The sequence below is a fragment of the Bos indicus x Bos taurus genome, chromosome 3, assembly GCF_003369695.1.
Source record: "Bos indicus x Bos taurus breed Angus x Brahman F1 hybrid chromosome 3, Bos_hybrid_MaternalHap_v2.0, whole genome shotgun sequence".
NCBI classification, from domain to species: Eukaryota; Metazoa; Chordata; class Mammalia; order Artiodactyla; family Bovidae; genus Bos; species Bos indicus x Bos taurus.
This window is the reverse complement of record NC_040078.1, coordinates 91,460,442-91,475,628: the sequence shown is the minus strand read 5'-3', so window position 1 is coordinate 91,475,628 and position 15,187 is coordinate 91,460,442. Positions and strand designations below refer to the sequence as shown.

At 53.1% G+C, this 15,187-nt stretch overlaps 1 protein-coding gene across 1 annotated transcript; it reads left to right on the top strand.

Annotated features, from left to right (window-relative positions):
* Window positions 1-406: 406 nt before the first annotated feature.
* On the top strand, window positions 407-13,461 carry BSND (barttin CLCNK type accessory beta subunit). Its single transcript, XM_027537136.1, has 4 exons — window positions 407-2,261; window positions 8,104-8,204; window positions 10,429-10,698; window positions 11,529-13,461. Exons 1-4 carry the CDS (start codon window positions 2,085-2,087, stop codon window positions 11,938-11,940), a joined length of 960 nt encoding a protein of 319 aa, XP_027392937.1. The 5' UTR covers window positions 407-2,084; the 3' UTR covers window positions 11,941-13,461.
* The last annotated feature ends 1,726 nt before the right edge of the window (window positions 13,462-15,187 follow it).

Sequence of the window (15,187 nt, the reverse complement as noted above, 5' to 3'; positions counted from 1 at the left end):
TGAAGAGATGTGAAAGCACCTAGCCAAGCGCGTGCTACTATGGCCACCAGGGGGCGCGAGAGGCTCCTGCTGGATTGCGACCAAGATCTATTCCCGCCGCCGTGGGCCCGGGCTCCAGGACCAGAAAGGGCAGGCTGAAGCCCCTCTGGGCCCCGAATTCATTTTCTGGGAGGGGCGTGTAGCTTCCCTTCTCTGAGCCTGTGTAAAATTATGATAATAGTGTTTCCCTGGAGGGTGTGTGCTCAGTCGTGTCCTACTCTGCGACCCCACCAGGCTCCTCTGTCCATGGGGTTTTATAGGTAAGAATGCTGGAGTGGGTTGCCATTTCCTCCTCCAGGAGATCTTCCCGACCCAGGGATCGAACCTGTGACTGCTGCGTCTCCTGCTTTGGCAGGTGGATTCTTTACCCCTGAGCCACCTGGGGTTATGCCCTGTAAATAATCCTAGTTTGCAAAGCGTTTTTCCCTCTATCATATGACGTCTCTCCACAATCCCTGGGAGGTAACTTGATACCACATTCAACCAAAGATGACAAACTCAAGCCCAGTGCAGAGCCACCAGGCCAAGGTGACCCCGGAAAACACCAAACGTAGATGTCACCCTGTGCCTTTCAGCCCTTTCTGACCTCTCAGTCACCTCTCACTGGAAGGGTCACCTGAGTTCTGCTACAGGACACCTCCTCTGCAAACTGTCAAGTGCTGGATTTGAGGGCTGGTGAAGGAGAAACTGCTTCATAATGAAACTCCAAGGCGCTGTGGGCAGTGACACCAGAGTGTATCATGTGAGGATAGGTGTGGTGTTGGGAACCAGTACAGCTTGTGTTTGGGGGGAGGGAGAGGGTGGCAATGACAAACAGGAAGATTCCCCAAGCCTATGAAGTCAGGATGCCAAGTGAAAGCCTTTTATCCTGCAATGCCAATTCAGAGCCAGTTCAACCCCGTACAAACAAGTTAAATATGAGAATCTGATTTTTCCCATCAGCCTGCTGCAGGACTGAAATTCCACCATTAGAATGTCATTCTTAGAATGAGGGCATATTCCTAGGTTAGGAGGCAAGGAACTCACTATCAACCAATCACACCCCAGAGGGGCATTGCCCACTAGAGCCTTTCATGGCCAGTTCATGGCCAGTAGGCCTGGATGGATTGCAGAGCATGGGAAGGGGGCAGAGGCACCCAGGGAGCCCAGGCCTGCGAGTTGCTATCACTATCCGCATTGTAGGGAGGAGAAAGACTGCGGCACAGGAGGCAACTGGATCAAGACCACACTGCCCCATAGTAGAGGAGCCAGAAGCCAAGCTGGGAGGTCTGTATGGCCACCAGAGCCTGCACGTTGAACCCTTGCACTGCAGTTAGGCAGTTTCACCTCGGGACAGTACTAGGTTCAAACACCAACTGCCCTGTCTTTTCTGGCTGTGTGACCTTGGGCAAGTTATGTATCCATGTCTTCATTTATAAAGTAGGGATAGTAGTGCCCGCCTTACAGGGTTCCCTAAATGAGTTAATACATATCACATGTTTAAAATAGAGCCCTGCATGCAGGCACCATTCGTAACTAGTGGCCAGGTGGGCCCATGACCTTGAAGAGTCTAAAATTCTTCAGGATTCTAAAATGCCAGCCTGTGGGATCCTGGAATCCCCCAGTGGCATTCTGAGGCCTTTGGGCTGCAGTAGTTACCTGCTTCCCCTGGCTGGATGGTGCAGGCTGCCTGTCCATCCAGCTCAGCCCCACACAGGGAAATGAGGTGATGTCAAAGCCTGGGCTGGGGCTCAGCCCTGGAACCTCCCCTTCCCTCCGTCTCCCTCACTCGGATTCCCACACGCTCCAGAGGGCCAGAGCGGAGGTGAGAGGGGTGAAGGTGGGGGCACACGGCCACCTGTGCGTAACTCCTCCAGCCTGGAGCACGGGGTGTGCCTGGTGGCTGGGCTGGGCCTGCAGGGAGCCTGCCTCCCTCTTGGCTTAAGTCCTGATCGGCAGCGATCCCAGAGCGTCACTCCTCAAGTGTGAGTGCGTGTGTAGGTAGCTGGCTGGTTTGCTGGCACCCCTCTGCAGGTGGCTCACAGGCCAGGCCTGGCCAGGCAGCCATGACAGATGAGAAGACCTTCCGCATCGGCTTCATCGTGCTGGGGCTCTTCCTGCTGGCCCTTGGCACGTTCCTCATGAGCCACGACCGGCCCCAGGTCTACGGCACCTTCTACGCCATGGGAGGCGTCATGGTGATCGGGGGCGTCATCTGGAGCATGTGCCAATGCTACCCCAAGGTAGGTGGGAACAGTGGGAACAGGTGGGCTGGGGGCCAGGGCCCAGGAGGGTCTGGGGCTGTGCCTCTATTCCAGGCATCAGTCCCCCGTCCTTCAATCATCTTGTCATCCTCTCCCCTTTACCATTTCTTTTCTTATCTCCACTCTCCTGAGCCTCCATCCATCCATCCATCTATCCATCCCTTAGCATAAAGATTAATAAGAAGTCCCCTGAATCTGGAGCCCTGAACTAGGTACCATGCGGGAGACACAATCCAGGTTCTTGAAACCAGAGTTCCTGAGGGCTTGCTGCCTGCCAGGCACACCTGTGTCCCTGGTGAAGTTCAGCATCCATCCTGAGCTTTTTGGTACCTTTGAAGTTCTATTTTATAGTGGAGAAGCCTGAGGCTCAGAAAGTGAGGTTCCTTCAGCTCCTGGGTATCCGGGTTGGGATCAGAGCTCAGATGTGTGGTGCCTAAAGCATAACCTTCCTCAGGAGGACGGTCCCTGTGTCCCAGAGCTGCTGAGAGATCTGAGTGAGTCAGCTGGAACCTCATGGCTTGGGCAGTGCTCTCTCTTTTGGAGTTTTAATGAGTGACTTAATGATGGGAAGAGCACTGGTTTGAGAGTCTTGAGTTCTAGTTCTAGCTCTGTTCCAAAGTATCCATGTGACCTTTGTCTTTCTGAGCCTCAGTTTCTTTTATCTGCAAAATGAGGCCCTGGGCCCCTATTTCTCCCAGCCTCAGGGTTATTATGGAGAACAGAGAAGAGATGAACAGTTTGTGAACTGTAGAGTATAATATTTAGGTGAAAGGCTGTCACCCTTACTGTTATTGATCCTCCCAACAAACGTGTGGAATGGGCATATCAAGTGTTGTAATCTTTTGGTGCCCAGAGAGGTTGAGTGGCTTTTCCGAGGTCACACAGCAGCTGGTCGGCTAGATCCAGGGAGACAAGGAAAGAAGCACGGATTCTAACTTGCACTCTGCCTCTAATTACCTGGGAGACTTCGGTTAAGCTCCTTCCCTCTCTGAGTCTCAGTTTCCACATTTGTAGAATGTGTGAGTCAGGAAGAGGGGGGTGGGAAAGAGGGTGTATCTTAAGGACCCCGCTGGTCCTGCCATCTGGGACTCCAGTCCCCAGGCAGCCACCACCTTCCCTTTCCTCCCCGCCCCTTCCCCCGCAGCCCCCTCCTCACCTCTCGCCTGGGTGGCTGTGCTGGGGTTTGGTGGAGTGAGGAGGCTCCCAGGGCCTGGGTTAGGCTCTCCCAGCCCTGCTTCCTCTGCCAGGCAGCCCCTGGCTGTCAGAGCGTTTATTCAGCGCTGGAGCGGTCCAGGCTGGTTTGTAGTCATTTTCTGAGCAGTTTACAGTCAACTCGACTCTGTGCAATGCCCTGAGCAGAGGTCACCGGGAGAAGAAGGCCTTGGGGCCGAGCCACCCACGTCACCACCGTCTTGATCGTCATCCTCCCAATGAGGAGCCTGGACCCTGGGGGACGGCAAGACAATGGCTGTGGGGGAGCGTGGGGGGAGGGTCCTTCTTGCCCTGGCCCCCTTCACAGAGCTGGCTGTGGGCGGGGAAGGGGAGGGGGGCAGAGTGGCTGTGGGGATGAGGGAGAGAGATTGGGACAGGGAATATTCTTGAGTATTAATGAATAACTGTTGACGGATTCACGTGTTCCTGTGCTGCAGAGGCTGCATGGTGGGGTAGAAGGAGCACGGGTTTCAGTGTCCGCCAGGCCTCAGATCTCTCCTCCCTGTGCCCCACTTCTGTGACCCTAGCAGAAGAATCCCCTGCCTCCCTGAGACTTACATGGCCCGGTGGGAGGAACCAATAGGGTCTTGTATGTGGGGACCTGGTGTCACGCCTGGCCTGGAGCCAATTCGAAGGCAGCCGTCTCAGGATCAGTGTCGTGGCTTTGAGCGGGTCTGTGTATGTATGTGCAGGTATGCGAGCACGGATGTGGATGTGTGTTTCAGGGACGCAGGCTGTTAGGGTGGCACACTAAGGACAGAAGGCAAGTGTGTTGTAAGCCAGAGAGGTGTGCTAGACGAGGGTCCCCTCTCCTACATCGTCTCACTGGGGCCTGGGCCACCGGAGCTCTCAGCAAATACTGATGCCCATCTTCCCTGCCAGATCCTCTCCTGTCTCAGAGCCTGACAAATGGGAATTTTCTGGATTTAAAGAAATATATAAGGGAATAGAATTAGACAATTATGATATGGGGGTAAAGTAAAAGTAAGTAAGTAAAGTTGCTCAGTCGTGTCCCACTCTTTGCAACGCCACGAACTATGCAGTCCGTGGAATTCTCCAGGCCAGAATGCTGGAGTGAGTAGCCTTTCCCTTCTCCAGGGGATCTTCCCAACCCTGGGATCGAACCCAGGTCTCCTGCATTGCAGGCTGATTCTTTACCAGCAGAGCCACCAGGGAAGCCCAATATGGGGGTAAGGGGTAGCCAATACCAGTGTGAATTAGGCTGTCCCTGTCTTTGGAGGACTGGAGGTCTCGTGGAGGAGTCAATTTTCAGCCTGCTGGGGAGGGAATGGGTTTCACAGAGAAGATGATTTGGGATTTGTAGGTAAAGTAGAAGTTCACCAGGCAGAAAAAATGAGGAAAGACATTTCGGGCAGAAGGAATAGGGTGAAGAAAGACATGAGGTGAAAGAACAAGGCAAGTGGGTCGACATGGTGACTGGAGGGTGCGGGGAGCAAGGGAAGGTGGAGAGGGAGTGGGGCTTGGGCCCACGGGGCCTGGATGCCATGCTGAGGCATTCGGACCTTACACTGTAGTTGATGGGACAAGAGGGGGACATGAGCAGCTTTGCAGTTCAGGAAAGTTATCAGGCTGACATCTGGGAGGAGGAAGTTTCAAGAGCAACTGGCCAGTGGTGGTGGTGGGGGGTTCCATCTGTGGTCCAGGTGAGGGACGATCATCTCCTAGATTAAGGCAGAACTTGAACCCAAGGCTGTAGGTGTGGAGAAGACATTTCCAGTTCATCAAACATACAGTACCTGCTGTGGCTAGGTGTGGCCCTGGTACTTCCAGCTTGCTTACCTTATTGAATTTCTGAAGTAGACTTGCTCAGATTTAGTGGTCAGCAGGGTTTCGGGCTTGAGAGGAGGAAGAATTGGGACAAATCTAGCCAGTGGGACAGTCAGGGATGCTGTGCTTGTTAGCTGAGATGGGGCAAGGGGAAGGATTGGCTGGGAAGGCTAGACCTCTTCGCCTGGCTTCTGCTTCTACCCCCAAGTTCCCCACTCGCTACTCCTCACTCCTGCCTGCTCTGCTGGAGCCCAGGACCAGACCCCTGATTGGTGACTGATGGATTGACCTCTCCATGGGCCTCCCTCCATCATCCCTCTGTTCCTCCCTCTGGGGACTGCCCAGAACTCTGCCCAAACACAAATCTGTCTGTGTACTCTCCAGCTGAGAACTCCTCCAGGGCTCCCTCTGCTTCTGGATAAAGGCTGAATTCCTTAGCCTGATGCTTTGCTGTCTTCATGGTCTGATCTCCGCTTCCCAGCTTCAACTCTGCCTGTCCCTCTCTTTTAAAAGATTTTGTGTTGTAAGACGCTCAGGACTTTCCTTCTCCTCCAGGCTTTCACAGTGGCAATGGCAATGATGCTGTAGGGTGATAATGCTGCTGTTGATGAAGGTGCTGGTGCTGATGGTGATGATACGATTATGATGTTGATGGAGATAATGGTAGTGATTATGATGATGAAGAGGAGGATGACTGGAGGAAAGGGAAGCTTCTAGGAAATACAGAACCATCTGGCAAGTGCAGGACATAGTGAATGGCTATGGAAGATACCCAGGGCCCTCCCTCATTTCCAGACATTTGGGGGGAAGCTTACTACTCACAGGTGTCCTAAGAACCCCTCCAGCTATCATTCCCTTCTCCCCATCAGGATTGGGCTTGGATGGTGCAGACAAGTGTCTTTCACTCACTGTACTCTATGGGAAGGGAGAAAGGAGGTTGCTGCTTATGAACCTGGTATGACACTGTAAAGTGAAGTGAAAGTGTTAGTTTCTCAGTTGTGTCCAATTCTTTATGACCCGGTGGACTGTAGCATACCAGGCTCCTCTGGGGCTCCTCTGGATGGGCTCCTCTGTCCATAGGATTCTCCAGGCAAGAATACTAGAGTGGGTAACCATTCCATTCTTACCAGGAGATCTTCCCCACCTGGGATCAAACCCATCTCCCACATTGCAGGTAGATTCTTTACCCTCTAAGCCACCAGGGAAGCCCAAGGGTCTTATCAAATATTTGTTGAGGAAATTTTCAGTTGAGGAGAACAAGACTCAGAGGTCAGGTAATTTCATCTTCAATAGCGTCGAACCATGATTTATAGAACAGCTACTATGTGCCAGACACTGTGCTGAAGGACACCTTATGTATTATCTCATGGAATCCTCACAGCCAGGAGACAGGCAATACTAATCCTGCTTTTTTAAATTGTGAAATATACATAACCTAAAATTTACCATCTGAAACATTTTTAAGTGACCTTTTCAGTGTTAATTACATTCACATTGTTATGGAACCGATTTCCAGAATGCTTTTCATCTTGTAAAACTGAAACTCATACCCAATAAACGATAACTCCCCATCCGCCCTGCTTCTATCTGTGGCAACCACCATTCTCCCTTCTGTCTCTACGAATTTGACTATTCTAGATACTTCACTGGAGAAGGCGATGGCACCCCACTCCAGTACTCTTGCCTGGAAAATCCCATGGACGGACGGGCCTGGTAGGCTGCAGTCCATGGGGTCGCTAAGAGTTGGACATGACTGAGCGACTTCACTTTCACTTTTCACTTTCATGCCTCGGAGAAGGAAATGGCAACCCACTCCAGTGTTCTTGCCTGAAGACTCCCAGGGACAGAGGAGCCTGGTGGGTTGCTGTCTTTGGGGTCACACAGAGTTGGACATGACTGAAGCAACTTAGCAGCAGCAGCAGATACTTCATATAAGTGGAATCCTATGGAATTTGTCTTGTGACTGGCTTATTTCCTCAAGGTTCATCCATGTTGTAGCACATGTCAGAACTTCATTTTTTTCTTTTAAAGGCTGAATAATCTTCCTTTGTGTGTATACACCACATTTTGTTTATCTAGTCCTCCATCAATGGGTACTTAGGGTGCTTCCACCTTTTGGCCATTGTGAACAGCGCTGCAAATATCTCTTTGAGGCGAACCCCATTTTACAGAGGATCACAGACAGGCTCTGGGAGAAGTGATGACCTGCCCAAGGAAGGCTGCTCACCCAGCCTCTCAGACCCCAAAGGCAGGGCGCCTTCTGCCTCATCCCACTGCCTCCTTTGTGACCTGCCTCCCCTCCACTGCCCCGTGCCCACCTGTGGTGTGGCACCTGCAGAGATCTCGAGATCCCAGAGAGTTCAGGGGTCAGGGTTGGGCACCACCCTGGCCACCCTCTTCTCTGTCCTCTGTCGCAGCCTCTGTCAGTGCCAGGAAACACCTGACAATGACCTGCTTCTTACCCATTCACCCGATAGGGATGAAGGGCCTGCTCCATGTCAGGCAGGACAAGATTTGACCTCCCCCAGGGAAGGGGTGCCTGTCTCATTCACTCACTGCTGCCCCCTACTGCCTAGAAGAGTGCCTGGCACACAGCCGATGCTCCAGGAGTGTTTGCTGGGTGAATGAAGGGCCAGTGGGAGCAGGAGCCCAGAGATCCAGATAGCCAGCAGTGCTGGGCCCTCCTGTCAAACAGGGTGCGCTCCCTTGTGAGGTCTCTGTCCCAGGGTATCTGGAGAGGTTAGGCCCCTGCTCTGGGGGAGCAGCAAGTATGAATGTGTGCGGGCAGCTACAGAGAAGCCTTCTCCCCTTTGCCCTGCAGATCACCTTCATACCTGCTGACTCTGACTTCCAAGGTGTCCTGTCCACGAAGGCGAAGGCGCTGGGCCTGCTGGAGAGCGGGTTTGCTGCCGAGATGAAGAGGTGGGTGCTGAGCCTTCTGGGTGGAGTGGAGGGAGGGGAGGGTTAGTGACCCTCAGGCCAGTCTCCCCCTGCTGAGGAGAGTGAGGGGGTGGGGCATGAGCAGAGGGGCAGTGTCTCCCTTCTGCTGCAGGCTCTGGCTTTACCTTCTTACTTACTGAGAACAGACTCTCAGAAATCATAGATTGTTTTGGCCTCTCAAGTCTATGAGGTGTTCATTATTGTTCCCGTTTTACAGATGAGGAAACTGAGGCTTGGGGATTTTTGTCCTGCCTTACAGCGAATTAGTGGCAGCCAAATAGGTGTGACCCTAAATCCCACACAGTGGTGATGACTACTACGCTAGCAAAAAAGAGGCATAATGATGGCCAAGGCATAGCCCTGGGGCCCTGCCACTTTTTGGCTGAGTGACTTTGGGAAATTGACCTGCCTCTCTTTGCCCCATCTTTGAAATACAGATACAGTGTATTTCAAATACAGCTTCAGTGGAGGGGCTAAATGAGATAATAATCATCTCTTGGCATCTGTGGGGAACTGGCTCCAGATCCCCCTCAGACACCAAAATCTGCAGATGCTCAAGTCCCTTATATAAAAAGGCATAATATTTGTTTATAATGTAAGACATCCTCCCATATACTTTTTTTTTTTAATAGTCTAGTTGCTTTTATCTTTTTTAGTTTTAATTTTATTTTATTTTTAAACTTTACTCCCATATACTTTAAATCATCTCTAGATTACTTCTAATACATAGCATGTAAATGCTATGTCAATAGTTGTAAATATAATGAAAGTGAAAGTCGCTCAGTCCTGTCTGACTCTTTGTGACCCCATGAACTATACAGTCCTTGGAATTCTCTAGGATTGTATAATATAATGTAAATGCTATGTAAATAGTTGCTGGTGTGTGACAAATTCAAGTTTTGCTATTTGGGGCTTTCTAAAATTTTTTTCCTGAGTATCTTCAAACCACAGTTAGTTGAATCCACAGATGTGGAACCTGTGATATGGATGGCAGACTTTATAAGCCAAGTGCTAAGAACAGAGCCTGGACCATAGCAGGCCCTCTATAAGCCTTTGCCATCATTGGTAGGAAACGCTTCCAAAAGCACCAGAGACCAACTCAGGCATTTTGTGCCCATAACTTCTTTTGGTCTTCATAGGAATCTATGAAAGGCGTGGTAGTGTCGGGCCCTTTATACAGATGTGGAAACTGAGGCTCAAGAAGTGCAATCACAAACTCAAACCTCACAGAGAGTCAATACCAGACCAGACCTGCCTTCATCCTTAGAAGTGCCAAGTGCTGTCTTGCCAAAACACGGCAGCCCTGGAGGGGTGACCTGACTTGGTCCCCCCTCCCCACCCCTGAAGCTGTGATGATTGTGTTCAGAAGTCCAGGCTGCAGATCCAGGATCTGTGGCCAGGGCTCTGGGACATTCTCTGTTTTGCTTGGGGAAGGAGGTGGTGATGGTATTTTCTGTCCCTGGCACCTAGGTGACCAAATGTCCCAGGGGACTGAGGCAGATAGACCCTGGGTGGGTATTGGGACCAGCTTCAGGACTGGTCACACGGAGACAGCTGCTAGAATAGAGCTGGGGCTCAGGTCGCCCTGATCCTGGGCTCCTCCCTGTCACTCCCTAGCCCTGGATCGTAGAGCAGTGGAGAAGGTGGTGCTTGGAACCCCAGCCCCTTCCCTAGGTCTGAGTCACCCAGGCAAGCCAGCCAGTGTCTGTGCCTCAGCCTCCCCCAACAGCTCCCAGAGTTCCGGCAAGGACTCGATGAGCTAACCCACAGAGCCTGGCCCACAAGGACCACTCAGTCGCTGGGCCCTTCCTGCTGCTGTGTCCTCATCTGAAAAAATGGGAACGATGGCTCTGCTTCAAGGGCTTGTTCAAAATAAACAGCATAAAGCCTTCAGGCCACTGTCTGGAACCCAGCAAACTCCCAGTTAATATAAACTGACCTTCATTTGGTAGTTGCAGCCTTGGGGTTCACTTTGGAGACACGGGGTGAAAGGAACACTGGCCTGAGTGTCTGAGCTCTGCTACTCAGCTTACCTTGCTGGGCCTCAGTCTCCTCATCCATGAACTGAGTACAGTAACTGCTCCCAGAGGCTTCTTGGAGATCAAGGGAGACCCGCTGCTCAGAGCAGGCGGGCCAGAGGACAACACAGCAAATCTTTGCCTATCTGCCTATGCTCTCTCCTGCTGTCTCCTGCACCCCCATTCAGCCCCCAGCCCCCCTACGTCAGGCTGTGGGAGGCAGCCGCCTATGACCAGAGCCTGCCTGACTTCAGCCACATCCAGATGAAGGTCATGAGCTGCAGTGAGGACCCCCGCCCTCTCCTGGACCCGGAACCTGGACAGCGGCAGCCAGGAGCCAGCGATGGAGGAGAAAGTGGCCCTCATGACCCTCAGACCTGGTTGGAAGCCACCGTGGTCATCCACAGGGGCTCGGACCAGGATGAGGGAGAAGGAGACCCAAGTCAGGGCAGGCTCAGGTGAGTGTGCAGAGCAGGGGGGTTCTGGGGTGAAGGAGGAGGGGGTGTGGGCCACTGAGGGTGACTGGGGACACCCTGAGGGAACGCGTGGGTCTGGGCGTAGTCACCTGGGCCTGGTTCAAGCCCCAGCTCCTCTGCTGTGTAACCTTCAAGTGCTCCTCACCTTGCCAAGCCTCAGTTTTCTCACATGAGAATAATCACTCCTACCTCAGAGTAGTTTGAACTCTCACCATGAGGAGCCAGGCGGGACCTAAGTTCAAATCCAGACTCTGCTGCTGACATGCTCTTGGCCTCAGGCAGGTCTCTCCATCCCCTCCCCCACCCCCATCCTGTCCCCAGCCATTCACAAACGGGAACATGAATATTCCTCATTCAAGCCTGTAGTCACTCACCCACCAGCATCCCTGGGCACCTACTCCCTGCCAGGCCTTCACAGCCCCACCCTGCGGGAGCCCCTCAGCCACTGGGGGAGGCAGATGAAGGGACAGAAGGTGACGCCCAGTGTGACAGGGGCGGTAGCCCAGAGGAGTCCCTGAGTGGTTGGAGAGGCAGAGGAGTGACCTGGTTTGGATAACATAATAATGGTCCATTTCTTGAGCACCTACTATGTGCCAGGCCTCATGCAAAGTGCTTTGTACTCATTATTTGCTATAAACCTCCAGGAGAACCATAGGAGCGAATGCTGGTATTTCCCCCATTTTACAGGGGAGGAAACTGAGGTTCAGACAGGTGAACTCACCTACCCCGGCCCTTGCAGCTCATGGCTGGGGTTCAGACCCAGGCAGTCTGACTCAGGGCTACCCTCACCCTCTCCGCCTTTACCCCTGCAGTCCCCCGACCTGTCCCCAGGGTTCTGCACCCTTGGCTTCCTTCCAAGATGACCTGGACGTGGGCTCCAGTGAGGGGAGCAGCCCTAACCCGTCTCCACCTGAGGAAGCAGAACCTCAGCCCCCGCCTCCGGAGTTCCGGACCTGCAGGTGCCAGCTGGACCGATTCCATGACTTTGCCCTGATTGATGCCCCTGCGATGGAGGATGTGCCTCCAGAGAAGCAGCGGCAGGAGGCAGCTGTGCCTAGCTCCCAGCAGAGGTCCCCAAGGACAAAAGAGGAAGAAGAGGCTTCAGACACAGGCACAGAGGGGCCGGCACAGGAAGAGGAAGACCTATACTATGGGCTTCCCGACAGCCCCGGGGATCCCCTCCCAGACAAGGAACTGGGCTTTGAACCTGAGGCCCAGGGCTGACATGGAACTGCTCCCGGGGTTTCAATCTGGCTCCACCACCAATCTCCGTGTGACCTCACAGGGCTTCCATTTCACTAACTGCAAAATGGGGTTTGATTTTGCAGACTCTCAGTGGGCCGAGAGCATTTTGAGAATCACACAGAGAGGAGATGATTACTTTACTGGGCCATTGCTGTTTCGATTAATACTTTTTTTGTGGAGCTTTGAAGGTAATAGGATTTATTGAGAAGATTTGCAGCAGCCAGGGCCCTCAAGTGCCTTTATAGCCTCACCTCAAAGCTAGCTTCTGACCAGGAACCCTCCTTGGTGCTGCCCCTGGGTCCGTCATCCCCTGTGAAAGCCCATCAGGGTTCTCATTCCTGCTGTCTTTTGGTCCACTAGACGGATGGTGAAATGGGTCTTCATTCAGAGCTGATATCTGGTCCTACATCCTTCCTGTAGCTTCTGTTGCTCTGGGATCCAAAATCTCCCACGAGTGACCTCTGCTGACCTTCCGACTTTCTCCTGGTCAGCCCACCCCACGCTCACCCTGTGCCTTATGCCCTTGCCAAGCTGTCTTCTCCACCAGGATGCCCTTTGTTCCTGTCTGCCTGGCACATTCAGGCTCATCTTTCAAACCTCTGCACAGACCTCCCTCTTCTGAAGGCTCTTCCTGATATTGCTGCTTTTGGACTGAGTTAGTCCTGGCCCTTCCACATTTATCTTGGAGTGTGGCTGCCTGCTCAAGGCCAGTACCTTTGCTTCACTTGCCTTGGTCTCTCCTATGCTCAACTGGTGGCCCCTGAGGTTGTACATAAGTGACCAGAACCCAGAAGGCTTTTGCAGGGAATGCCCCACCCCTCATTCCACTGACTCTCAGACTCCTGACTTAACTCATTTGGTTCCAGTGGCATCTATGGAGCATCTACCGTGTGCCAGATGGGAAGCTGGGATCTTTAGGCGGAAAGAGACATGAACTGATGACGGTTCTCACCCTCAAGGGGCTCACAATACTCTGAGCCTGGCATCTTGTAGGTTAGACACAGAGTACAGAGCAGAAACTGAGGTGGGAACAGAGGAGTTAAAAACTGTCCCAACAGAGTGACAGAGTGACACCCACACAACCATCACGGCCACGGAGCCCAGGAACAAACAGCTCTGGGTGTCTGAGCAGCCCCTGAAGGTATGGCAGCATCACTGAGTGATGCTTTCTTGGGCTGATCTCTGCAAAGCCCCTCTGGGCCCCAGCATGGGTGGTACCGCCTCAGCCCTGGCCCCCACAATCAGAGCTGGCACCCTGGGCCTCTTAGGAGGGCTGACCTTCACCTGGGCCATGCCTCTGGGTCGGGATTGGGGTCATGGCCGAGGGAAGGGCATGCCCCTGGCACCCCCTCCATCTCCTTTCTGGGTCATTGCCGCCTCCAGTAGGAAAGCCTCTGCTGTAACAGCTGTTCCTGTGCTCTGCTCATTCACTCAGGGGAGGGGTGACCTGCATCAGAGAGAAACCAGTGGGAGGTTCAAATAAAAAAGTTTTCAGTGTTTAGAATGGTTACCTTCATTCATCTGCAAATTCTTTTATGTGAACCCTCTTCCCACACCCAACGCTGCTTCCGCTGTCCCCCTCTGGGCAGGATAACCGAGGGGGATCAGTAAGGGGACTCTCTGGAAAGTGAACAGAAGACACAGCAGTGTGGCTGGTGGGACAGCTGTGCGGGTGGAAACTCGAGAGTGGCCCCTGCCTCCACATCACACTGCAGGGCACCCCCAGACTCAGCAGAGAACCAGGAGGGTCTGGCTGCCAGCCCGGCCCACAGAGAGAAACCTGTCCCAGGGAGGGGGCCGGGGACTGAGGCAGGGACACAGATGCCCGGGCCAGGCTTCCCCTCCAGACCAGATCTCCCTTCATCCTGCTGCATGATTGGGAGACCACATGCCTGGCCTGCCCTGGACTGCCCTCGTTCCGGCCCACTGTCCCTGCCTAGTTAGACCTTTCACCCTCAAATTATCCCCTCGGGATGATAAATTACATATTCACCCTACTCCGTGACCTTGGGCTTGGACCTCACTTTTCTCACCTGCAAGAGGAAGGTGATGGATCCTTGTCTTTGCATTTTGCAGGGTTGGTGGGAGGGGTGGGGCTTTGATGGGATCCTTCTGCCAACACCCTGCAGGTGAGGGCCACCGGGAGCTCACCTGTGGTTGCTTGTTGTTTAGTCGCTAAGTCGTGTCGACTCTTTGGTGACCCCCATGGAATGTCCCAGGCCAGAACACTGGAGTGGGTCTTCATTTCCTTCTCCAGGGCACTTTCCTGACCCAGGGATCAAACCTGCACCTCCTGCCTCTCCTGCACTGGTAGGAGGATTCTTTATCACTGCTCCACCTGTGGTTACTTGTTGGGTTTGTTACTCATTGCGGGCTTTGCAGGTAGCTCAGTGGTAAAGAATCCACCTGCCAATGCAGGAGACATAGAAGATTTGGGTTTGATCTCTGGTTCAGGAAGATCCCCTAGAGTAGGAAATGGCAACCCATTCCAGCATTCTTGGTTGGAAAATCCCATGGACAGTGGGCTACAGTCCATGCAGTTGCAAGAGTTGGATATGGCTGAGCACGAGTACATTTGTTACTCATTGCAGTGAGGGGAGAAACCCCAGGGGATCTGTGAGGTGTCTCTGTAAGAGGCTGTGAGAAGGGACTTAAGGGATATGGGCTTGTTCGAGGTGACTGAGGGGAGGGTCCATGGAAGTGGGTCTCTGCTCTAGACTGGATGCTATTGGGAAGTGGGGCTGATCCCATGATGAGGCATCTTGGTTAAGATCCTGCATGGAAGACCAAGCTAAGGATGTAGCTGACAAAGAAGCACAGGTCATGCTCCAGCCAGGAGAGGCTGTGTAGTCGCTGATGTGATTGGACAGTGTTCCTGTTTGCTGTGCTCGGCCATGGCTACTGAGGGGTCTGGACGTGTCATGACCCACCACAGTCACAGAATGCTTATCTGATGCTGATGTTCTGTGAAATTATTCAAGTTCATCAGACCATTGGGGCCCAACCGTGAGGGCCTCTGGAATGGGCCCTCTCGTTGGCTGATTAACTGGGAAGGCAAGGTCTTCATGCAGGTCTCTGGGGGTGGGGGTGGAGCCGAAAGGAATGACCTTGGCAAACTCTGGGCTTCCCGCTCTCAGCCTCAGGCTCCAGATTGGTGTACCATGGCAACATTCCTGCTCTTTCCACCACCCCGCCACCCCCATCAGCTCAGAGGCACTTTTGGAAG